Source organism: Chiloscyllium punctatum, chromosome 22 (assembly GCF_047496795.1).
Source record: "Chiloscyllium punctatum isolate Juve2018m chromosome 22, sChiPun1.3, whole genome shotgun sequence".
Taxonomy (NCBI): domain Eukaryota; kingdom Metazoa; phylum Chordata; class Chondrichthyes; order Orectolobiformes; family Hemiscylliidae; genus Chiloscyllium; species Chiloscyllium punctatum.
The window spans coordinates 66,614,173-66,639,043 of NC_092760.1; the positions used below are offsets into that span (position 1 = coordinate 66,614,173).

General features: G+C 40.5%; 1 protein-coding gene across 6 annotated transcripts in view; it reads right to left on the minus strand.

Annotated features, from left to right (window-relative positions):
• LOC140493744 (metallophosphoesterase MPPED2) overlaps positions 1-19,061 on the minus strand; it is a 193,188-nt gene extending 174,127 nt beyond the window's left edge. The window contains exons 1-2 of one of the 6 annotated variants that reach the window (XM_072592572.1): positions 18,634-19,061; positions 16,515-16,803 (exon numbers count right to left, since the gene is read on the minus strand). In XM_072592572.1, coding sequence (XP_072448673.1) covers positions 16,515-16,666 — 152 coding nt within the window. In that variant the 5' untranslated portion in view covers positions 16,667-16,803; positions 18,634-19,061. Of the gene's footprint in view, positions 1-16,514; positions 16,804-16,956; positions 17,158-17,306; positions 17,380-17,906; positions 17,928-18,633 lie in introns of those variants that run through there. The other 5 variants (XM_072592571.1, XM_072592566.1, XM_072592570.1 and 2 more) reach the window with 5 other exon arrangements.
• Between the last annotated feature and the right edge of the window lie 5,810 nt (positions 19,062-24,871).

Below are 24,871 nucleotides of genomic sequence, written 5' to 3' on the forward strand. Positions count from 1 at the left end.
CAAATTTTCTGCACATATTTGTGGCGTTGTTGCCAAAACACTTCATACATCAGCAACTGGCCTATCTTACTTAAGAGAAAGGTACAATGCACTTGCCTTGCAAAGGCTATCACACACATTTACTTGACACTCAATGGAATGTACCACTGTGCATCATTACTGGAATCCTCTACTCACCACCCTGGCTTCTTGTAATCCCAATCAACACTCCCCTCATACATTCACCCATTTATGAAAACCCACAAGTTAGCCCAAGCTATTGCACTGCACTTTGCTTACCCATTCCACAATGCCATGCACAATCCACCGATGGCTTGCTTTGCATCTTGATGTCCCACACATTTTTAAGCAAGATCCACCAGCAAATATCCTTTGGAAGAAGGAATGGGAAGCATGAAAAGTCACTAACAAGATCCTTGTAGCAAACTGCACACTTTGAACTACCACAGCAAGAGGAGTCCTTGTCAAACAGGCTGATTTTGAAGCTATTTGGTGGTGCCTGAACTGCTGTGCTCTTCCAGCACCACTAATCCAGGCTGAAGACCAGCTAGTGTCTTGGCACAGCCAACCTTCACCACTGGGGCCTCAGTATAAATCCACATGTACTTGTGGAAAGACACAAACAAAGCTGCACATTACCAAGGACTGTCCTAAACAAGGATCCAACCATCTTAAACTGTGCAAACGAGGAAGCTACTGCTTAGCACTGGAGATTTATGTTCATGAAACAAAGAAGTGAACAACAAATGCCATGATTACCCACAGCCTGCGAAGAATACACAGAAAAAGTCATACCAACAAGGCTCTCTCTTAATTGCCCTCTGGAGCTGGCCAACCAAGCCTTTCTGTTATCAATGGTCCAAAAAGACTCAGCAGCATATTCTCAGGGAAATGAGCTAAGAAACATCAACCTCATTGACAGCACCACATCCCTAGAACTACTTAAATATAAAAATGGGAGTGGGAATTTAAAACGGGAGTCTGTGCTTACACACCGTAAATTTGTGCGAGGTTTCAATTCAGATTTGTTGAAACAAATATCTGCTGATTGTTAATCTATTTAATTAATTTAAGATTTGAAAATGTGCCTTCTCTTTGAAGCACAAACATAAACACACTGGATACAGATGAGTCACTTGACAGGTCATTTTAACATGCCTTGAACAGTCCTCCCAGCTCAAACAAACACCATGTGTCAAATTGGCTAGCATTCAAAAACAGTGTCACAATGTTTTCAGAACTTAATCATTTTGGAAGAGCACTGAAAGACAATATAAACTAGAGGGTACAATTCTAAAGGAGGTGCAGGAGCAGAGGGACCTGTGTGTTTACAAGCATGGATCACTTAAAGTGCCAAAATGAGTGGAGAGAGCAATTAATAAAGTGAAGATGACAAGACAGGTGGAGACAGCAGTTAGTAAAGCATAGTGTTTTCTTGATTTGGAGGAGCTGGTGTTGGACTGGGGTGTACAAAGGTAAAAATCACACAATATCAGGTTATAGTCCAACAGGTTTAATTGAAAGCACTAGCTTTTGGAGCACTGCTCCTTCATCAGGTGGTTGTGGAGTATAAGATCATAAGACACAGAATTTATAGCAAAGGTTTACAGTGTGATGTAACTGGAATTATATATTGAAAAAGACCTGGATTGTTTGTTAAGTCTCTCATCTTTTCGAATGGCCACATTGGTTTCAGTTCTTTCATATGTAAATTCCAGAACATTTTTTTAAAAGTTACATTCTCAAGTGAACTTTAACAATAGGTGCCATGTCGTCTCAGATAATGCATTGAAGATGTAAAGTGCCCTGTGTGAGGGTGTCTGTGTTTCCTTGGTGTTATTAATAAAGGCATAGAGTATAAGGGAAAGGAGGTGATGTTGAACTTATACAAAACACTTGTTTGACTTCAGTTGCAACATTGCTTACAGTTGTGGGTGTCACGTTTTAGGAGTGAAATGAATTCATCGGAGAGAGTGCAATAGCAATTTACAAGAACATTTCCAGGAATGAGAAACCTTAGTTGTAAGGAAAGATTAAAGTAGTTCAAAATGTTTCTCCTTTGAGCGAAGCAGATTGAGAGGCAATTTGATCGAGGTTTTCAAAATTACAAGTGGCTGGGGAGGGAAGATAAGGAGAAGCTGTTTCTGCTTGTTTAAAAAAAACAAGAATGAAGCTCATTGATTTAAAGTCTCGTGCAAACGAAGCAAGCATGGCATGAGCAAAAACCTTTCACACAGCGAGTGGTTCGGGTATGGAATGCGCTGCTTGGAAATGTGGAGGGAGCAGATTCAATTGAAGTATGCAAGAGGGATGGTTATTTGGGTCGAAATGGTGTGCAGGGAAAAGGCAGGAGATTGGCAAGTAATAGAACTCATGCAAACATGATCGAGTGAATGGCCTCATTCTACATCATAACTACTCTGTGATTCTGAGCCTCCTTTAAAACTCCCCACCCAGATTCCAGCACTTCATTGCACAGCAATTATTGCACTAAAGCCAGCATTAATATCGAAGTTTTCTTTATCCTGTTTTAAGTATGTGCAATAATTAAAGAGTGTGTGTTTTTAAGAAGTGCTGTGTATCCTCAAAAACTATGCAATATTGAGGGAAATATGTTGCGCATTTGCTGGAAACCAACTTCAATTCTCTGAGGATGAAGAAACAAGTCTTAATTCATTACACCCTGCCTAAAAATTGTTAGCTAGAATTCTGTAAACATTACACTGCAACCAACCAGAACTCCAGAAACAAAAAAACTCTTAAAATCACCGCAGAAACAGGAGGTGAACAAAATGGCTTTGGATTCTCTGGAGCTCTTTTTTTTTCAGATGTCTTTTTATGAGAACTCTGAGGAGCCATCATGTGACTGTTATAGAGCAGAACCATATCCTGTCAAATCCATGTACTTGATGGAGCACAATGCACTGCTGTGTAGAGAAATCACTCAGCAACAACAGCAACAGCAGGCTGGTGAGGTGAACCAGAAGTTAGTAATCAAGGAACTCAATAGCAATTAGTGCCCCGCAGTTTCCCACTGCTATACCTCACTGGGTTTTAACGAGACATTGGCAACTTAAAGCAGCTGGACACTGATCAGTTCCAAGCAGTTCCCTCAAACCGGGAGGTGAAGACAGGGTATAAAACTACTTATACAGCAAATGTCAGATCAATGGAAGTTCTCATATTCATGAAAGACTTCCATCCAATCCTGGTAAAATCAGCTACAAAAATCAACAGATCAAAATAGTTCACATTTCACTCGTTTGAATGGCAAGGTGAAAATTTCTGATTCATAGCAACTTTTTTGCATTCTTTTCTCTTTCCCACTTTGGTTTTGCTCAAGCCCAAGGGATTTTGCTGATCTTTCAGTTATACTTCATGACTCTGCGTCAGAAGTTGTGTGTGTTCAACTCCTGCTCCAGATAATTGAGCATAAAATCCCAGCTGATACACCAAGCGCAAGGCTAAGGAAGAGTGGTTTTCGTAAAGCACCACCACTTTATTAATGCATAGCGCTGAATATCCCCTCAGCTGAGTGTACAAGATCAATTTTGAAAAAGAGCAGGGGAGATTCCTTCCTTTACCTTGGCCAGGATCATTCAAACAGATCATCTAGTCATGACTATACTGCTTTTTGAGGGAGCATGCTGCGCACAAATTGGCTCTTGTGTTTTCTACACTGCAGCAATGATTTTACTTTGAAAAGTACTTCATTTGTTTAGAAGTTTTTTGGAACATTAACATCTGAAGGGTGCAACAGGGTTACGGTTAAACGCAAGTTGTCTTCTTATAAGATCTTATAAGAAATAAAAGGTAGGTGGGTGTTAAAGATCTTTGGAAAAGTAAGGAAAGTAGTAAGTTCTGTGCAGTATAAATCAACAAAAGCCAGAACTGGTCATTAGTATTATTTGCAGGAAGTTAGTGGTACAGGCGGCAAGGTGGCTCAGTGGTTAGCACTGCTGCCTCACAGCGTCGGGGACCCTGGTTTGATTCCAGCCTTGGGCGACTGTCTGTGTGGAGTTTGCACATTCTCCCTGTATCTGTGTGGGTTTCCTCCAGGTGCTCCAGCTTCCTCCTACAATCCAAAGACGTGCAGGTTAGGTGAATTGGTCATTCTAAATTGCCCATAGTGTTAGGTACATTAGTCAGACGGAAATGGGTCTGGATGGGTTACTCTTCAGACGGTCGGTGTGGACCTACTGGGCCAAAGGACCTGTTTCCACATTGTAGGGATTCTAATCTAATATGGTTTCGGAGTTTGCCTATATATCAACAGTCACTGCATTCTAATGTTAGTCACACAACATCTGGTTATAGTCCAAAAGGTTTATTTGGAAGCACTAGCTATCAGAGCGCTGCTCCTTCATCAGGTGATTGTGGAGTAACCACAAGTTGTGGAGCAACGCTCCAAAAGCTAGTGCTTCCAAATAAGTCTGTTGGACTATAACCTGGTGTTTGGTGATTTTTAACTTTGTACACCCCAGTACAACACCGGCACCTCCAAATCATGCATTCTAAGAGAGTGTTAATTGAGTCTCGGCAGCCATTGAGATACACGCTCAAGGGTTCCTGTCCCCTTGCTCCCTGGTTTCACACGGTCCATCCCTGTGCACTTTAACCATTGAGGTTTGGATGTGGAATATCACATGGCACAAAGAAAGGGTGCAAGCTATTTTTGATACACACTTAAGAGTACATAGTTTCTATCATATGACTGCCCAAGTTTCCCTTAAGACAAAGACAACAGTGTAACATGCCATAAGAACTGCAGAAGTGACAGAGTGAAAAATAGGAAATTTAATCTATGGTCCCAAATTACATATATTTCAAAACAGAAGACCTTTCATTTCAACAAAACAGTGATGTTACGTAAACAAAGATATACAGAAATGTACCTTTTCGGTTAGCAAGGAAATTATATTGATTAGACCAGCATACTGAACAATCTTAAGGGTTTGCTAAGACTTGCCGCAGTGAAAATCCTATTACAATAATCATGATATTCAGATGCTGAAACAAGGCATATTGATGGCACACAACTGAGTTGCACTGGACAATGGTTTTGCTATCTACATAAAATTGAAACAATGACAGGTGTTGAAATAACACACAAGATAACTGGGCTGCACAGGCTGCAGAGATGTCAGAGTTCTCACAACAATTAATGTATTAGGAGCAGCACCAAGGATGGAGTTAAACTGTGCTGCCTTAAAGCATCTACCTCAGGCCCACTTGCTGATGGTTTGCTTCAGCCTGAGAAAGAGCAATGGTTAATACCCAAGTAGGGATGAACAGCTTCCCTTGAAAGTGAATCAGTTAGAACTTTAATAGCAGTTGGGCCAAACTACGTGAAACAACAAACCAATCTTCCATACACCCTCAACCTTCTGACTGGCTTTACAGACAATTAGTTACTTCTCAAACGTAGTCATTATCATGTCAGAAAATATAGTCACCAATTTTCTGCTTTTGCAATAACCTGTATTTTAATAGTGCCTCTGATGTAATAGAATATCCCAAAGCACTTTGCATATTGTTAATAAACGAAGTCAAAGAGATTAGATTAGATTACTTAGTGTGGAAACAGGCCCTACGGCCCAACAAGAGTGTGGTGCTGGAAAAGCACGGCTGGTCAGGCAACATCCGAGGAGCAGGAGTATCTGTGTTTCAGCATAAGCCCTTCATCAGGAATATTAATAAACCAAACTAGACACTGAGTCACTTAAGGTTACAACCGAGCAGAGGTTTGGAAGCTTGGTCAACAAGGGAGGTTTTAAGGATTGTGTTAAGAAAGAAAAGAGGAAGGGAATTTCACAGCCAACAATTATTCCAATCAGGGATGTTCAAGTAGATGGAATTATAAAAGCACAAATGACCTCGGAGTGTTGTGGGCCTGAAGACAAGTACAGAGATAGAAAGGGCAGGGAGACGCAGGGAGGAATTTGAAATTCACGGATGAGAATTTTAATTTAAGGCATTACTTAACCAGATACCAGTGTAGGTCAGGGAGTAACAGAACAAAGGGTGATTGGGCGAGTTGGAGTGCAGACAGCAGGATTTTGAGCCACCTCAGGTTTACACAGAATGGTGGGAGGCCAGCCAGGCGTGCCCTGGGATAGAGAAAAAGCGAAGACCGCAGATATTGGAAATTAGAGTATAAAAGTGTGATGCTGGAAAAGCACAGACAGTCAGGCAGCATCCGAGAAGCAGGCGAGTCAACATTTCAGGCATAAGCCCTTCCTCAGGAATGGAGGAATTTTGAAAATCACAGATAAGAATTTTAACTCATGGTCAGGGAGTAACAGAGCAAGTGGTGAACACCCTGGAACTATCAAATGTAAAAGTAGCAAAGGCACAAACAACAACAGGAGGATATGTTTAAGCTAATCTTAATTATGTTAAGGATGTCGTTCCCTACTAGTAAGGCTGAAATCTACTGCCCATTTCACACTGCCCTAAACAGTAGTTAATTGTCAACCCAAATAGCTGGTGGGTCTAGAGTCACAAACATGTCAGATCAGATAAAGGCTGAAGGATTTCTTCCATCAGTGAATCAGCTGGGCGTCTATAACAATCCAGGAGCACTCTCCAATAGCTTTAGTCCCCGAATTCCCAAAACCAAACTTAAATGCTCAAAATTCCTTTGTGGGATTTAAACTACTGTATATTCTAACTTGATAGAATCCAGAGGTCTGGATTACTAGTCCAGTAGCATGACCAATGCCCTTTTGATAGTTGCGACTCTCATTTTAATGGGGGAATGGGGGGGGGGGGGAAGAGAGGAGATAAGGTTTAACTTAATTCCAGAGGTCAAAGTTCAATGGTGTCTAACACATTGCACTGTCAAACACTCACAATTCTGCTAGTTAAACTATGACATAACTGCTTGAAAAAATAAGCACTTCTCTTAATATAGCAGACAGAGAAATGCTTCATTTAACAGTTCACCTAGAAGGGCAGCCGTTAGTTCTCAGCCTGTCTGTGCTGTACAATGGCCTTCTGCACTTGGCAATTTATCAGTGGCAAGATTGTTGGGATGTGGAATGTACAGTCTGATAGGATGGTGAATGGTCAATAGCAGTTCCAAAGATGGGTTATTGGACTGGAAATATTAACTCTGTTTCTCTCTACACATTGCTGCTAGATTTGCCAAGTTTTCCAGCAGCACATTATGTTTTTAATTTCTGATCTCCAGCATTCCCAGTCCTCTATCATTCACTCAACTGATTTCTTGGATGAAGGGGGTGTCTTACGAGGAGGATTCAGCAGATTGGACCTAAACCCTTCAGAGATAAGAGGAATGAGAAGTGATTTTATTAAAATGTCCAAGATGCTGGAGCAGGCTCAAGGAGTCAAACAACTGCTTCTAATTCCTCGGATCCTTTTCACCAAAACCTGCCCTAATAACAACTTAAAAATAAATTCAAAGATTCAACTATCAGTAGCGTATTTAAGATTCCTCATTCGGTATGCTCATGAGTCACATTCTATTCCTGATTTGATCATATGCTCACATTGCACGTTTACTTCATTATCACACAGGTTTTCACACCCAGCTCCACAACTTTACGAGGTTTGTGACTGAATTGAAAATAAAAAGATTTCTTCAAAAGTGAAATTAAGCATGTGTATTTAGTCATGGAAAAGAGCGATCCTGAAAATTACTTTGAATTACATTGCGAGAGTCGAGCAAGAGGGGGCTCACAGGTTTAAAGCAACTTAAAGCAAAGTTAGGAATATTATTAGCAACAACTTCCATTTATATAGTGTCTGCAATGAAGCATAACCAAGGTAACTGAGTGTAATTGATACTGAACCAACATTAGGACCAAAGTTTGACCAAAGAAATAGACTTTAAGGAATGTCTTAAAAAGACAGAAGGAACAGGCAGATAGAATGCCTTGATGGCTGCCAACAGTCAGTTTGTTTTCAACTGGTCAGAGAATGGTCGACACATGCAGCATGTGGAGCTAACTCCCAGATGGAATATTGGAAATAATGAAAGGAACAACTTAGACAATGTAATTGCACAGAGAAGAGGATTTCTGAAAGGTTAGGCTAAAATGGGCTAAATGGAACTTGCTCTCACCTTGCGACCCAATTAGGCCCTGACGGCTGCTTGTCTTTTATCATATCCTGAACTTTACTTACATGCTTATTGCCATTCTAAGCAAATCAAATGTGAAAAAAAAAACGCTTGCTGTTTTGCAACTGAAAGATTTTTTTTCAGGTATAGGAAGGCATTTGGTAAGGTCCCTCATTGCAGGCTGGTACAGAAGGTAGAGTCTCATGGGATTGTGTGTGTGTGTGTGTGGGGGGGGGGGGTTGGGGAGGTAGGTGGATACTGAACTGGGTTAGAAGACAGAGATTAGAGGTGGAAGGGACTTTTCGGAATGGAAATCACTAACTAGTGGTGTTCCACAAGGATCACAGCTAGAATCTTTGTTGCTTGTCATATACATAAATGATCTAGAGGAAAATGTAGATGCTCTGATTAGTAAGTTTGCAGGTGGAGTTTAATCCACAAATGCGAGGTGATGCATTTTAGAATATCAAATTCAGGTGTGAATTATACAATTCGTGGCAGAACCCTTAGGAGAAATGATATACAGAGGGATCTGGGCATACAGATCCACAGATGCCTGCAAGTGACAATAAAGGTAGATATGGTGATCAAGAAGGCATAACCACATGCTTGCCTTCATCGGCCAGGGCATCCAATATATAGTTTGGCAAGCAATATTACCGGTGTATAAAATTTTAGTCAGGCCACATTTGGAATATCACATGCAGTTTTGAACGCAACACTACCAGAAGGATGTAGATGCTTCGGAGACGGTGCGGAGAAGGTTTTCCAGATGATGCCTGGTCTGGAGGGTTTTAGGTCTGATAAGAGGTTGAATAAACTTGGATTGTTTTCAGTGGAAAGATGGAGGCTGAGGGACGACGTGACAGAGGTCTACAAAATTATGATAGGCATAGATAGGGTAGACAGTCAGACGCCTTTTCCCAGGGTGGAAAGTTCAACTACAAGTGGGCACAGGTTTAAGATGAGAGAAGTGTGGGGAAGTTTAGGAGAGAAGTGTGGGGAAGTTTTTCACACAGAGGGTGGTGGGTGTCTGAATTGCACTGTCAATGGAGGTGGTGGAAGCAGACACATTAGCATCTTGATTGACATGAGGTTAACAGAGGGATGGAAATCACAGATGGGTAATAAGTAGCGGGTCTAAATAAAAACTAGAAATCAGCACAGACTTGGTGAGCTGAAAGGCCTGTTCCTGTGCTGTATTGTAAATGGTATTACCTTGGTTGAGACTCCCTGATGCTATGTCAGTATTTGCAGGAAGGGAGGGTGGAGAGGATTAGTGGGGGTATCTAAGAGAGTGGTGATGCTTGGATAGGATTCCACAACATCCCCACTCCACAGAGAACAGTGGAAAACCATCTGCCTGAAAATGAATTGCTTTCGACAATCTATTTCACCGAGATTAAATAGTCACTCCATTGCCTTTATGGAGCAAGCAAGTTACGTGACAACAAAGTGCAAGGCTGAACTTTCCAAATTGGTCAAGAAAACTAAAACTAAAAAAAAAGAGCTGAGGTTCACAACAGTTTCACCCCCTTCTGCAGACTGCTCCAATGTTATGTAACCACAGGTAGAGCGATGACTCAGTAAAATAAGATTCCCAAAGCAGCCACCAACTCACTTTTCTAAAATCTAGACTTTCAACTGAAGTGTCATGTAACACTGTACTGGGTTCCTACCTTCGATACCACTCCCCAAAAACAGATTAGTGCAGTGCAACAATTTTGAATATTTCAAAGACTTCAAAAAGCAAGATGGTTCTTTCCTTGGTATCCTGGCTATTATAAACCCCTCAACCAACATGACCAAAAAGACAAACGGTTCTGTTCATTGTTAGACTGCTGTTTGTGGGAGCTGCCTGTGTACAAACTGGGTGCCACATTTCCCAGTTTTACAAAAGTGACTTCACTGTAAAGAGTTTGGCATTGGATGCAAAATGCTTTCGAATTTTTGCAGGCCGAGAAAGACATCATTTATGTGCAAGTCCTTCACATCTAAATGACACTCAAAGACAAGGAGCATCTTTTTTGAGACAATCACAAATGAATTTCAACTAATTCAGTGAGTGGAAGAGCAGGGAAGGAATGGAGAGAAAATAAAAGACATCTTGCTGCTAAGGGCCACTATGGCCACAGGTGGTTTGGATTTTTGTTGAATTGAGTCATGGCATCTACAAATTCTGTTATGTCTAGTTAATCACATTAATACATTTACTAGCCCATAGCATATGAGTAACATACTAGGTCAGATGGAAGATTGATAGGGTAATAGGAATCAGAGAGTAGGTGTAGGTGGGTAAAAATGGGGCTAATGAAATATGTGGGAAATTGCCCATTTATATAGGTAGGACAAAAAATAATTATTTTATGTAAATATAGAGCTCTGTGGTGCAGAGGGATCTAAGTGTCCACGAATTGCAAAACGTTAGTATGCAGGTAAAGCAAGTAATTAGGGAAAATAACAGTGTTACAATTTATTGCAAGGGGAATTGAATACAAAAGTAATGAGTTTATGCTACAGTTATACAGGGTCCCTGTAAGAATGAATCAGGAAAAAAATTAAGAATTGACATTTCATATGAGCATGAATTCCTGCTGTTCTCAGGGTGCTGCTCACATGGAACTGTCAGCATTATCCCAGCTCCATATGAACCCAGAGTGACAGCTAATGTAAGCACAGTATTAATGTTAAGTTTCTATCCATTGGATGATCAATGGAAAGAAAGTGTAATTACTTCCTCACTATAAATGCATTGTATTAAGATTTCCTAGAATTATAGACAGAAGGAGGCCTTTCTCTTTGTGCTGCTTTTTTTGTAGAGCCAGCCAAAATGTAAATATTTATCCAACTCTCTTTGTACATTGCTATTGAAGCTGCTTCCACAATCCTTTAAGACACTGCATTCCAAACCACTGATTCTAACTTATTCCTGATGTCATCTCCCCTTAAATCTGAGCTCTTCCTGCCACTGGAAATAGTCTCTTATTTACTGTATTCAAATCATGATTTGGAACGTTTCAATCAAATCTTTTCTCATCTAAGGAAAAACTTTGAGCTTTATCCACAGAAGTGAAGTTCCTCATCCCTGGTACTATTCCAGTCTCGTCAATCTCCTCTCCACTCTAAAGTCTTAACAATCTCCCTAATGTAGCATGCCAAAGCCCTTCAATTGTGCTTAGATTTGGTGGCAAGGCTATTACCAGGTAATTTGTCCAAATGGGTTTGAAAAATCCACATACACAGCATCAACCACACTACCTTCATCAACACTCTGCACTATTTGATCAAAGAACACAATCACATTAGTCAAACACTATTTATCTTTAAGAGATCCAGGCTAAGATTCATGGTTTAGCTCATACTTTTCCAAATACCAATTTATTTTGACTTGAATTACTGTCACATGACTGTTGCAGTACATATTAACGCTAACAAAGTGAAGTGTGGTACTTGCTGCGATAAACAGAGCTACAAACCTTAAAAAGGGGATTCACTTTTGAATGAACAAACAAATAGGATTGAACAGAACACTTGGAAACCAGTCTGGTCTTTCAGCTGTTGCCTTAGCCAAATGTCAGTAATGTGGTGTTGGAGTAGGGATTCTAAGCCCAGAGCTCGTTCACGCCATTCACTTCCCTTCTTGTTTCATTTCTTCTTTTCTCTTCTCGTTTTGTTTTACTTCGATTTTATTTCACTTACCTCTTGGTGAAGAGCTTGGTCATGACAACAGCATCAGTGGCAGCGAGTGGGCCCCACAGAGCAGACTTGTGGTGGTGGTGGAGGCGAGTTTGGGTTCCTGGCGATGTCTGTGTCCAGGGCAGATACATGGAGGCAGCAACTGAGACAAATTCGGGCCGGTTAAGAGCCAACTGCATCGGCAAGGTGGGCCCAAAACGAACTCATGGTGTCGGCAGAGTTGAGATTGTTGCCGGGCACGACGCTGGCCCATCAGTGGCATCCGCATTGGCGAGGTCCGGTACGGATTCATAGTGGCATCCGTGGAGATGAAATGACACTGAAGAGTGGTGACTTTCATTCCAGCAGCAGCAGCAGTGCAGCGAAGGGATCGTGTACCAGGCCACCAGGTCCATGGCCCTTGAGGGAATGCTTATCAAGGAGGACTGCAAAGTTAGACACTTTATTTCTACATTTGTCTGCCCTTATATTGTAGCGTTTGGTTAACTTTTGTGTCTTAAGATGGTGCCGGAGAATGGTGATACTATACATTACTTTTCACTGTATTGTGTAACAGGGTACACATGGCAATAAATAAACAAATCCAATCAAATATCACATTTCCAAAGCTACGACAGGAACTTCAATTCAAACAAATTTCAATGGTTTGAAAACACTTTCAAATGTGGTGAACATTTCAAAGACTTTATAGAAAATTAAATCTTTCTTTCTTTTGTTCTAAACTCTAAACATAAATCCTAACCAGTGCTGAATAATATTTTTTGATCTAGCCTTATAAAGATATCTTTAATCAGTATTCGTAGTGACATTTGGAAGATGGCCATTTGGCCGATCACATGGGTGCCAGCTCTCAAGGTTCACTCCTCGTTCTCTTCTCACATAGCTATTCATGATTAGCAAGTCTATTTAAAAAGCACAAACACGATTTTAATATGACTTTTTAGTCATAGTAGCACAGATTGTACAACTGCATAAGCCGTAAATTTATTGGTTTTGTAATTGGTACTGAAGAAAATAAAGGCACACATAGCAAGGGTCTCTCTTCACACTGGCTGCAGTAAACGTGTGTCTGAATTGAAAGTCAGAGCCCGATTTGACAACAGAGTGAGACTCCCTGGAGCATAAAGGTCTTGCCCGAACACCAACCTTATTACATACTCGGCAGTTTAACAATCAGTGCCTATCCACAGGATAAGATCCAGGAGAGGCAATATAAAATATTCAATCCTAAGTGGGGAACAGGAGCAGGGGGACCTGGGGCCATATACACACAAATTGCTGAAGGTGGCAGGACAGGTTAAGAAAGCAGTTAATGAGGCATACAGGATCTATGGCTTTAAAAATAGGTGCTGAGAAAATAAACACAAATAAGTTATGATGAATCTTAAAAGTGTCTGCTTCATTCTCAGCTGAAGTCTTATTGTCCATTTTCAGATCGCATACATTAGGGAAGATCCTAAAACATTAGAAAGAGTGGAAAAAATAATTTATGATGATAGTTCCAGCATGGTGTACTTCAGTTACTTGGGTAGATTGGAGAAACAGGGGCTGTCGCTTTACAAAAGAGAAAATTGAGAGGAGATTAGATAGGAAGCAGTCATAACCATCTGGGATTTGGACAGAGCAGTTGTTCCCATTGGTGACCATGTACAGAACCAGAGAACATTGATTTTAAGTTGCTTGTTACAGAAACTGAGGGGATTGGAGGGGAAAAACCTTTTTTTTTAAAATGCACTGAGTGGTTAGGATTCGGAATGCTCTGCCTGGGAGGGTGATGGAGGCAGTTTCAATCATTATCCCATTCCCTTTTGAACACTATTACATGAAAAGAAAAAGAAAAGCAAGGGTACAGAGGATTGGCAGGGAAGTGGATCTAGCGAAGTTGATATTAAAGAGACCTGTGCATAAGAGAACATTAAATCTTTAAACAGATATTTACATTTTTCATTGCTTGAACAATTGTTCAAATTTGCCACTGCCTGATTCAGAAATACAGAATAATTGTATTTTTATTTCAAAAGGTGCTTCTTTACAGAACGAGAATACCTTTTCAATACAATTGCTAAATTTTGAATCAATTTCTTCCTTTAACATGAGCTTGTTTCACACAAGAGAACTCCTTTCCAAATAGAGTTTCATCCAAATATTATCATTGAATTGTAGTTAAATATTTAACCCAAATCTTGGGCCAAATTGTAAAGTGGTGTTTATGTGGGGAATGAGCTGGCTCAATTCGTTCTCCTAGTCATTCCCCTTGCTGGATCTTTTTTGTTCCATACTTCTCCTGAACCAACAACTTACCCTCTCATTAAAACAATAATTCTTTAATGGACTAGAATTACCACCCCCAGCCTGACTACCTTTACACTATATCCCTATTTGTGGATTAGGCAAGTGATTGCTGACAGCTACTTCACTGTAGGATACATCATATCTCAGTTTTTCCACTCTTTCTTTTCTTTACCTATTTTCATAAATGCAAGTGTTGCAAGCATGTGGTCAGCCTACCTGGACTCTCCAGGAATTCTCCACATTCATTAAAACAGTATGTTTTTGTTTAAAATTTAGAAAATGTAAAGTTAAATGTATTTTAATGTGACTACTTCAATAGGTAAGTGAAAGTGGAACAGCTTAATGTGTGAAGTACATCAGTAATGTCACTCATTACAATGGATAACAAGTTGCTTGGATTGAGTTACCAGTTTGACATTTAACTGAGGTTAAAATGACTGCATAAACTGTGGGAGCAAAGTTCAAGCAGCTCATAACCATTGTCTGAACTCTTAAGATTGTACTATGGTCTTGGAAACACTCAAGAACTCAACACATTATTTGTTGAAATACGTAGCATGAAATTCAGTGTTCTCTTTGAAATAGTCTGAGAGTCTTTTCTGCAATAAACATTCTCTCTTCTGATATGACATCAGTAGTCACATTAGTGATTAGAAGCAGCTACTCAAAGTACTGTATTACTGCCTCGGCTTTGAAAAAGGGACCGAAATGGATTTCACTCCATTTAGATTTATTTGTTCTTAATCCACTTTATGCAATGGCATTCTGGAACTGCCTATTTCAAATTCGGGAGTTCATTCCACTTATGAACAACACCTTCACTACCTAGTTACTAAGATGGGTGAAATATTTCTTAATGAAAAAATAGCAGGATGTTTTATCTTGCCACCCACTCCTCATTCCACCATAATTACTGTACTTTCTCAGAAATTGAACCATCTCAAATGAAAGGCATTCCTGAGAGATCAATGAGCGCTTTCCTGCACCCATATGATTCTGCTTCGACAAATTACAGGTACCAGAGATTGTACATCTGTGATCACACATCAAGTCACAGTTCCACCATCGTGCACCCACCAATTCAAAACTGAATCCCCTGTGAATCTTACATTTGAACACTGCCTGCGTTGTGCATCATGCATTTAGACTCCCCATTGTGTCGGCCTGCTTTATAAAAAAAATGCTCCCGTTGTATATCCTGTTTTTTTTAACAAGTGTCCCATTGTGTAACTGCACTTAAATATTGTACCTATTGTGCAGCCTCTGTTTGCGCACTGTTCCTATCATGAGTCCTGTGTCTGACATTTACAATCTATTGTGTGAACATATATCTTACTTCAATTCTGACATGCAATCCCTATTTAAAAAAATGCAACATCAAAATCACTTTTAAAATGATTTTACTTTTCATCTCTGGTGTCTAAACATATTACTTTTGCTCAAGCATGCTGTTTCTTGAACCAAATAGTGGCGATTGCTTATCAATAAGCCAAAGTCAGACATTGATAGGTAATAGCTGTGAACTATGTGTGTTTGTTTTTGATTTCCTACAGATCTGTAAATTATTCAAGTGCCACGCAGTGAATTTTGATTTATTTTGACAGTTTCTAAGAACAGGAAGAAAATGACTCCTAGCAAACAGTTTGCTTTTCATGCAGAGAGATTCCTAACAGCTAAGTCCATAAAAAGTCAGGTATAAGTTTGCACATAATACAGTTACTAACACTCCTCTCCCCCCCACCCCTACCCAGCTACACTGTCTGAGGTCTGCAGACCGACTCCCTTTAATAGCAGCAGTCAAATAAATATGAAGAAATCATGCCTTTGATGGTTCCATCATGAAAACTTTCCAATCAAACTTTAATAGATGCTGCACAGAAAATCAGGAACAGTTTAAGAACATAGTACGTACTGCCTGAAATTTTATGACAGTATCAAACTATCACTTACATATCCAGCAAACAGAAAAAGAAAGGAACACTGCCTCATTAAATATAATAAACTATCTGGATAGCGCAGTAATGGAAACCATCTCTTGTTTTACTCAGTCAGCCAAAATTAAGATACGGGTTTAGATATATCTAAGCTCTTCAGGGCTAGGTATTTGCACATTCCCTCAGCTTCTGACAGAAAATTGACAAATAGGTTAGTAACCTGCTGTAACAATTTACTTGTCGATTCCAAGTCAAAATTATAGACTGCTATGAATCACAAGACGTGTTTAGATGTTCAGCCCTCTGCGTACATTAAATGACTTACAGCAGAAATGCGTTTAAAAATAAAAGTCAAATCTAGATCTGGGCGGCCTTAAAGTTTTGTTTTTGTTCCATTAGAAGTACGCAACGGGAATTCAATTTCTCAATACGGGGTAGGTGCATGTTGCTTTTAATTGAAGTACAGACCCAGAGAGACCCGACTAGATGAAGTGAAATCTACTTACATATGCACGTGGGGTGGCTGAAAGCGACTCTGGTTAATGTTGTAGTGAGTGAAAGCCTGTGTTGGGTTGGAGCTGTACTCGTCCACCGTGATGGTAATTTTCCCCTGCGAAGGAATTCCATGAGCCATCATCCCGTGCTCGACAAAATCCATTTACAACTTTCCTTCGGTAGATGTTAGGCAGCACATTGTGGGACGGTTGTTCTTGTACGTGTCCAGCCTTCCAACCAGGAAAATAGTTGCCAAATTAAATTATAAAGAGAGTCTTTTCTTAAAAAAAATGCGCAATTCTAGAAAGAAAACAAAACAACTTGTAAATTGGGCGACTTACAGAAAAATTAAATCAAAATAAGTTTACGTGGGGGAAGAGGCGTTTAACAGATTAGATATCCAATAATTTCCAGAATTAGAAGGACATTTTTCCCTTTAAAATTATTGCTCACCCAAAATACGGTTAAATAAAATTGCTCATTGCAAGTAATGTATTTTTCCTAAATGCAATTTGTCCAGACTGTAAATTCTCCCAGTGATTCTAAAGCTGACTCCAATTGAGAATAACACGGCTGGGCACTGTCTGTGTCAAAATTTATACCCAGGCGTGTCAGGAAACAGGCTCAAGTACATGAACTTGGGACGAAAGAGATCATTCCATGCTGTGAAACCCATTCACCCCCAACCTATATTTTAAAACAAAATAGCACGACTCCATGTAAATAAATCTCTCAACGTAAATATTATTTTAAAACATCCAGCACAGGGTTTAGATGAGATAGACCCCACTTGCTTGTTGGACCTGAACTCCAAGAGGCGAGGAGATGCTAAGAAAGCCAGTCTGATCTGCTTCCTCTGCCTGGCCTCTGGTCTCCTGCCTTGACACCCGCTTGGTAGCGAGAGAGAGATTCCTCACTTGCCACTACTCCGCAGCATCCCCTCTTCCAAACGTCATTCATTCCCTCAGCTAACCCCACTGCCGTCACTTATTCAGGTTCTTTTTTTTCCCTCTACGAATATCTAATTCAACACAGTATAAAACACGAGAGCAGTTCACCATGCAAAGCCCCCTCTAACATCATTACTTAAACTGTATTGAGAGGCTCAAATGTTTCTCCCTTCTCTTCATCTATGTGCTTTATTGATAATTTGCAAAATGCAAAATAAATGACATTAATTAATGCAGGGTGCCTGTAATTTATCACTCTCTATCTTTAGCCAATTTTATAAAACAAAAAAGAAATCCCTCCCTTTCGCCTAATATTTGACAAATCTAGGCCGCTCAGATGTTTACAAATATCCATGCACTCAAAGCTTCGCAAATTGTTGCAAAATTGTTTTTTAATAGATACATTGACATAAAGATCAATAGTTCAAATTGAGCTTTTTGCGCCTAAATTACCTGCATCAACACCGAACTCGGTTGCAATTTTGCTGAAATTAAATAACAATGCTGAAATTGTTTTTGTTCTAAAAACGAGTGTGGACGGGGGTGTGGGGGAAGAGAGAGAGAGGAAATCAAACGGCGAAGGGAGGTGTAAGAGGTCAGTAATTGCACTTTGCATGAGATCCTGATCTTGCCTTTTGTGCGGTAGGTTAGAGAAAGAGCAAAAAAAAAATACACGCACACAAGAGCCCGGCCTTCGTCGCAGTTGCTTAAAAAGATCGCAACCATGAAAAGACGTGTGTTAAAAAAAATTAACCAGGCAAAAGCGAAATCATTACCCCACACCCCTTCCCCCCCCCCCCCCCCCCCAAACACACCGGTTAAACAGGGAGAGTTTCTATCTGACACTAACAAGACCTCGAGAGCGTTGCAAATTTCTCAGAACTATTAAATCCGATACATTCGCTTTTTTGGCAGCACAACGTTCGAAAATAAAAGGTTCAGTTCAAGCCATTCTGTTTCTCTCCCGCGCTGTAATGGCAAGGCACCTCTAACCCAGCAGCGCCGACCCGGGCTTTTGTGGTTGATTCCCTTCCCCTTCCCTCTCTCCCTCCCTTTCCTTTCTTTCTCTCCCTCCTTTCCCCTCTCTCTTCCTCATTCCTTCCTTCCCCAGTTTCCCTTTTCTCTAACGCACAAGGTCTCTGTTTCTGCTTTTACACACACACACAAACATAAAGATTACCTCGGTTTGTGTTTTTTTTTTGAGTGTGTTTGTGTGTTGTGGTTGACTCGGGAATCCAGGATTGTCCTTTTCGGGTCTTCACAGGAGTCGATTCATCAATGCGGAGAGGTGTGGGGTGGGGGGGGGGGTGAAGAAGGAGAATAAAGGGAGTGATGGGTTTGGGGGTGAAGTAAGGGGAAGGGAGGTGGGGGTACGGAGAGGGAGGGGGAGACAGAGAGAAAGAGATTGACCGCGGAATGTCTGCCTGGAGAGCAAAAGGTGGGCAGGCAGAGGGGGGGAGGAAGGGCACTGGGTTTAAAGGTGAGCTATCCTTGTTTTCTGCTCTCTTCCCTCCCCAGGGCTCGAACCTCCGACCCACCGGCAACCGGGAGCTGATGGCAGCGAAGCCTCGCTTTCGACCTTCGCTCGGGTCAGTGCTCCCGCAGGAGGAGCATAGGGAGGGAGGGAGGGAGGGAGCGGTGCAACCAAAAAAAAGAGGGGTGGCAGAGAAAGAGCCAAAGGGGCGGTGGGGGAAAGGGTTAGGTCATTGACAGACAAGGGAAAGCAAAGCAGAAAAGCAAAGGAACTCTGCAGGGAACATCAAAGAAGGCGCTGACATATAATACCCACAGAGCAGAATTCTTGTTATATATTTGATTCTATATAAAGATCATATTGTATACAACTATTCTCTTAAAACAACTTTGGAAGTCATTTTTTAAAAAAACTTTTCACGTGTTTGTGCTCAAAGCCTACTTTTCTCGTTGGGGTCTCGGTTTAAGTGTACTTCTTTGGATGGCTTCCCCCTTTTCGTGTACATCAAATAAACAGGGAATCAGAGCGATTGGATATGAGCAAAAGGAGAGAGACAGACAGGGCTACTGCGAGTGGCGGGAAAGGAGAGTGAAACAAATGAGGTCACAATTAATTTGTCCCTCAGTAACTCAGCTCTGATAAATGGATCTTAATTTTGTGATGCTCACTCGCGTCATTGTGCCTGCAGCGTCAACATTTGCTGGGTTATCATGTACGTGTGGCCGGAGGGGGAGGGTGGGAGGGTTCGGGTTGGGGGCTGTGTGGCCTGTTAACCCCTTGGAAGCCGGGTGAATTTTCACAACACGCCCAGCGGATGCCCATAGCCGAAAAAAAAGAGGCGGTGGTCTAGTTGAAGGGGTTTAAATGGAAGCGTGTGGGACAAGTGAAGTAGGCAATGGACAGGTGGGGGACTGAGGGGTGGTGGAGGGCTCAGGCGAAGGGAGTGTGCCGCATGTGGATGGAGACAGAGTTGGGGGCAGATTGAGATAAGGGGAAATGTTGATACCACCCACACGCAGGTCACTCCCCTCTCCTGAGCCCTCTTCCAGTGCTAGAGAGAGCATTGAGAGGAAGGTGGAGTTCTAAGGGATGGGTGAGCACTGCTGCATTATTCAGTACTCATCATGTATCTCAAAAATGACAATAATTTTACGCAGAAAACACACCATGGCACAGAGAGAACATGGATGCACACAGAACAAATTCATCACCTTTGCAAACTAAAGTATTGGAAATCATGCAGGGATGATCCTGCAGACACTCTGCGTATTGAAATTGAGTCCACAATTATTATTTCCAAGTGTACATATTACTGTGAATCCTCTGTCAATGTTTTAAAGCTGGCTTCCAGCTGCAACTTGCTTGGTTCAAGAATATGAGAGGTGATAGTCCATGAGCTGACTCTCAGCATTGCCGCATTAATAACAACAAAAATTGCTGAAACACTCAGCAGGTCAAGCAGCAGTTGGAGAGAGGAAGTGCAAGTTAAAAATGTTGCAGGTTTGCAACTGCTTTTTCACATTTTCCTTATCACAGCTGTAAAATTGTATACATAAGAGAAACTAGACCCACTGAAAAGGGGAGCCAGATTATGTCGAATGAATGCTATATGAATATTTTCCCTTGCACCTCTTCAGTAACCTAACTGAGAGATGGAGAGAGTAGGGCCATTGTTTCACAGTAACAAAATACATTACACTCTGATTGGGTGGGATTTCAAATATTATAAACATTGCTATGGGAAATTAGATCCCACAGTATGTTGTATTTCATCATTCCAATGACTCACTCTGATTGCAACACTTTAATTTATGCATCAGCTTTGATATATTCAGGACATGCCACAGACTTTACAGTCAATGAATTACTTCACATCGCAAAGTCACTGTGGTAATGTAGGGACATACCTGTTGGGAGGGTGAACTCTGAGGAGGATGCAGAGTTGCTTCAGTGTAATTTGGACAAGTTGCAAGAGTGGGAAAATGTACGGCAGATGAAGTATAATCTGAATAAATGTGCGGTTATCCACTTCAGTAGCAAGAACGAGAAAATATATTACTATCTGAATGATAATAGGTTGGGAAAAGGGGACTGGAATGAGATCTTGTTTCCTTATGTACCAGTTGCTAAAAGTAAGTGTGCAGGTGCAGCAGAAAAAGGCAAATGGTATGTTGGCCTTCATAGGGAGAAGATTTGAGTACATGAGCAGGGACGTCTTGCTACAATTATACAGGGCTTTGGTGAGACACACCTGGAGTAATGCATGCAGTTTTGGTCTCCTCATCTGAGGAAGGATGTTCTGATTACAGTGGGAATACAACAATGGTTTATATTCCTGGGATGGCAGAACTAATGTAAGAAAAAAGTTAGCATTATATTCACTGGAGTTTATAAGAATGAGCGGGGAACTCAGAGAAACCTATAAATGTTTATAGGATTTGACAAGGTAAATGCAAGAAGGAAGTCCCCAATGACAAGGAAATCCAAAACCTATGGTCCAAGTTTAAGGATAAAAGGTTGGCTATTTAGGACTGAGGAGAATATGAGTACAAGGAGAAACTTCTTTACCCAGAGAGTGGTGAGCCATTGGAATTCTCTGACACAAAAAATTTTCAGAAGGAGATAGAAGTAGTTCTTAGAGTTAAAATGATCAGAGTGTATGGGGAGAAAGTGTGAACAGGACATTGAGTTGGGTGATTAGGCATGATTATAATGATTGGCAGCACAAGTTTCAAACAGCCTATGCCTGCATCCTTTTTCTATGTTTCAGTGCTTCTACATAGGCAGCAGTCTGCTCTGCAAAATCCCACAAAGAGCAGTGATGTAAATGGACAGAGCATGTGTTATAGTTGTTGATTGATGGGTAAATATCAGACAAGAAGAACTTCTCTTCACCTCTTCCAAGCAAGATTGTGGTAGCTTTTGAATCCATCTGCCAAGACAAATAGGGAATCTTAATGTTTCATCTCAATGATAACACCAGTTTGTTGGAACCAGAATAATTCTTGTGCTCAGTCCTTTGGAGTGAGACTTGAATCCACAACTATTTTACTGACCAAGTGATGGTCAGGCATATCTTCAGACCCAGAAGGTTTCCACCTTGTATTAGAAAATGACAACTGAATTGGAAGTTAACTTATTTTATGGGAAACTCAGCAACAAGGTAATATCTCGGATTGTGAGATGTGGATTGAATTTCCTGATGACATAATATTCAAGCTAATACTGAAATAAAAGTCATTCAAAATGACTTTCTCGTTCTCTTCTTATGACCCTGTAGATTAGTCTGTTGCAAATACTTATCCAATTTTCTTTCAAACAACACAGTGGTCTCGCTTTCAACTCTTTCCATGCATCAATTACCCTCGGTACAAACAATTATTTCTTCGACACTCTCCTTTCTGTAAGTTTGAGGTCACTGACTTTTCTCCACCAACTTTCCAACCAAGAAAATAGTAATTTTACAATCACCTAACAAAGACCATTGGAATTTGTAATAAAATTTTAACTGAGATATTTAAAATAATCAAGAAAATTGACAAGGTGTATAGAAAACTGATCTTGAGACAGAGTACTGGAAGGAGATAGACAGCTTTGTGGCACAGTCTAAAGATAACAATCTCTCTCTCAATGTTAGCAAAAATGAAGGACCTGATCATCAACTTCAGAATGCAAAGTGAAGGACATGCCCCTGTGTATCAATGGTGCTGAGGTAGAGATGGTTGACAGCTTCAAGTTCTTAGGAGTAACCATCACCAATAATTTATTCTGGTCATCGATGTTGATGTTACAGTCAAGAAAGCACACCATTGCCTCTACTTCCTCAGAAGGTTAAGGAAATTCAGCATGTCCACAATGACTCCTAACAATTTTTATAGCTTAACCATAGAAAACATCCTATCCACATACACCACAGTGTGGCATGGCAACTGCTCCACCCGTGACCGCAAGAAATTATAGAGAGTTGTAAATGCAGTTCACACCATCATGAAAACCAGTCTTCCATCCATAAACTCTGTCTATACTTCCTGCTGGCTCAGAAATGCAGCCAACATAATCATAGATCCCTCCCACCCTGGTAATATTCTCTTCTATCCTCTTCCATTGGGCAGAAGATATAAAAGTTTGTAAACATGTACTAATAGATTTGATTGCTTCAAAATAGAATTTGATCTGCTTCCCTGCTTAGGAACAGACCCCTCATATATTATAGTTGATCTTTCTCTGCACCTTCTCTGTAGATATAACACTATATTGTGCATTATGTTGTATTATTCTGATGAACTTATGTAAGGTATGAGTTGTCTGGTGAGCACGCAAAATAGTATTTTTCATTGTATCTTGGTGCATGCGACAATAATAAATCAAATCAAAAATTATCATAGCATTTGAGCAAAGACTGGTAAAAAAACAAATCCAGGTGAAATATTATCATGTAGAAACATATAGGAATATGAAACACACTCCTCAAAGGATATATGATCACTTTGAATGTTCAAAGGGGAGCTAGACATTTTGTTGGGGCGTAACGGTCATAACAAATATAAGAGTTAAGCGCACAGAGTGAGCAAACACATAACACATTTGTAGATCATAAAAGGAAAGAAAGACTTGCATTTATCCACCAGCCATCAAACAACTCAAACACTGTGCAATCAATAAAGAACTTTTGAAGTGTAATCAATGTTGTAATGCAGGAAACATAACAGTCAATTTGTGCTCAGCAAGATTCCACAAATAGCAATGATAAATAACCGGATTTTCTATTTTAGTTACATTGGCATAAATGTTAGACAAAACCCATCTGCCCTTCCTTGAATAGTTTCATGGAATTATTTGCATCTGGCTAAGAGACCAGATACACCGTCACTTAACTCTTTTCAAGTGCCCTCCATTTGGATCAGGAACAAAGCACACTCCAAAGCAACTCTCTCACTGTCACAGCACATTTAATATTTTTATTGCTCATTGTATTTTTTGTAAATATTTCTTTCCACATTTCTGAAAGCTTTTAGTTATATTTACTTTTCAAAAGAATGGTTTATTTTCTCCATTCTCTCAGGCAAATTTCTTTTCAAAATGACTCCAATGGAGTTGTGCTGGCCCAAGCACATCAGAGTCATTAATCAGACTTAGACCACAGCACTCTTCTCCAGCAATTATTCTGCTCAAGTATGTCCGTTTGTGGGGCAGGATGAGGGTTTGGCAAGAATGCCTCCAGCCAACTTACCACAGGAGCACCACGGCCAGTAACTGGAGAGGTCACTGTGGTCCTAATTTTTAATGTTGACAAGCTGTGAATTTTCCCTTGATATCATAGTTGTAGCAAGCAGGAAAATCTCAGGTGACTGCCATGTGTCAAACCTAAAGTCACTTCTGTGACATCAGTAATTGTGTTAAAGTTGTTTTACGCTGCAAAAGCCTTGGAAGGTGTGAGTGTGGCAAGGCTTTCAATTGTAACTTGCACACTGAAGGAGCAACTCAGCTGCTGACACTTGCTTGCCTTTTCCCTGCAGGCCTGCAAATATTGCCTTTTAAAATAATGATCCAAACTCCCTTCTGAGAATCTCAATTGAGAATCTCAATCTCACTATTACATTCTCAGAAACTGCCTTTCCAAACCCAATCATCCAGATTTGCCTCACCTTTCCTTCTTTCACTAATTACTTTTAACTGACAACCTGGTTCTTTATCCTTCCACTAATGGAAACAGTTCCATTTGATCTACTCTGTCCAACTACTCACAAAATATCTCAACTATGTCATTTGCACAAGTCCTCTTTATGGTTCTCACCGGCCCCACTTCTCTTTTTAGCACCGTTTTACAATTTATTTGCTTCTAGAGGACTTCCCAATTCGCTTTCATGCTACATGTCAATCTCTTGCCATATTCTCTCAAAGCAGCTAAAAGAAGCAAGGAGAGAATTCCACTCTGAAACCTTCA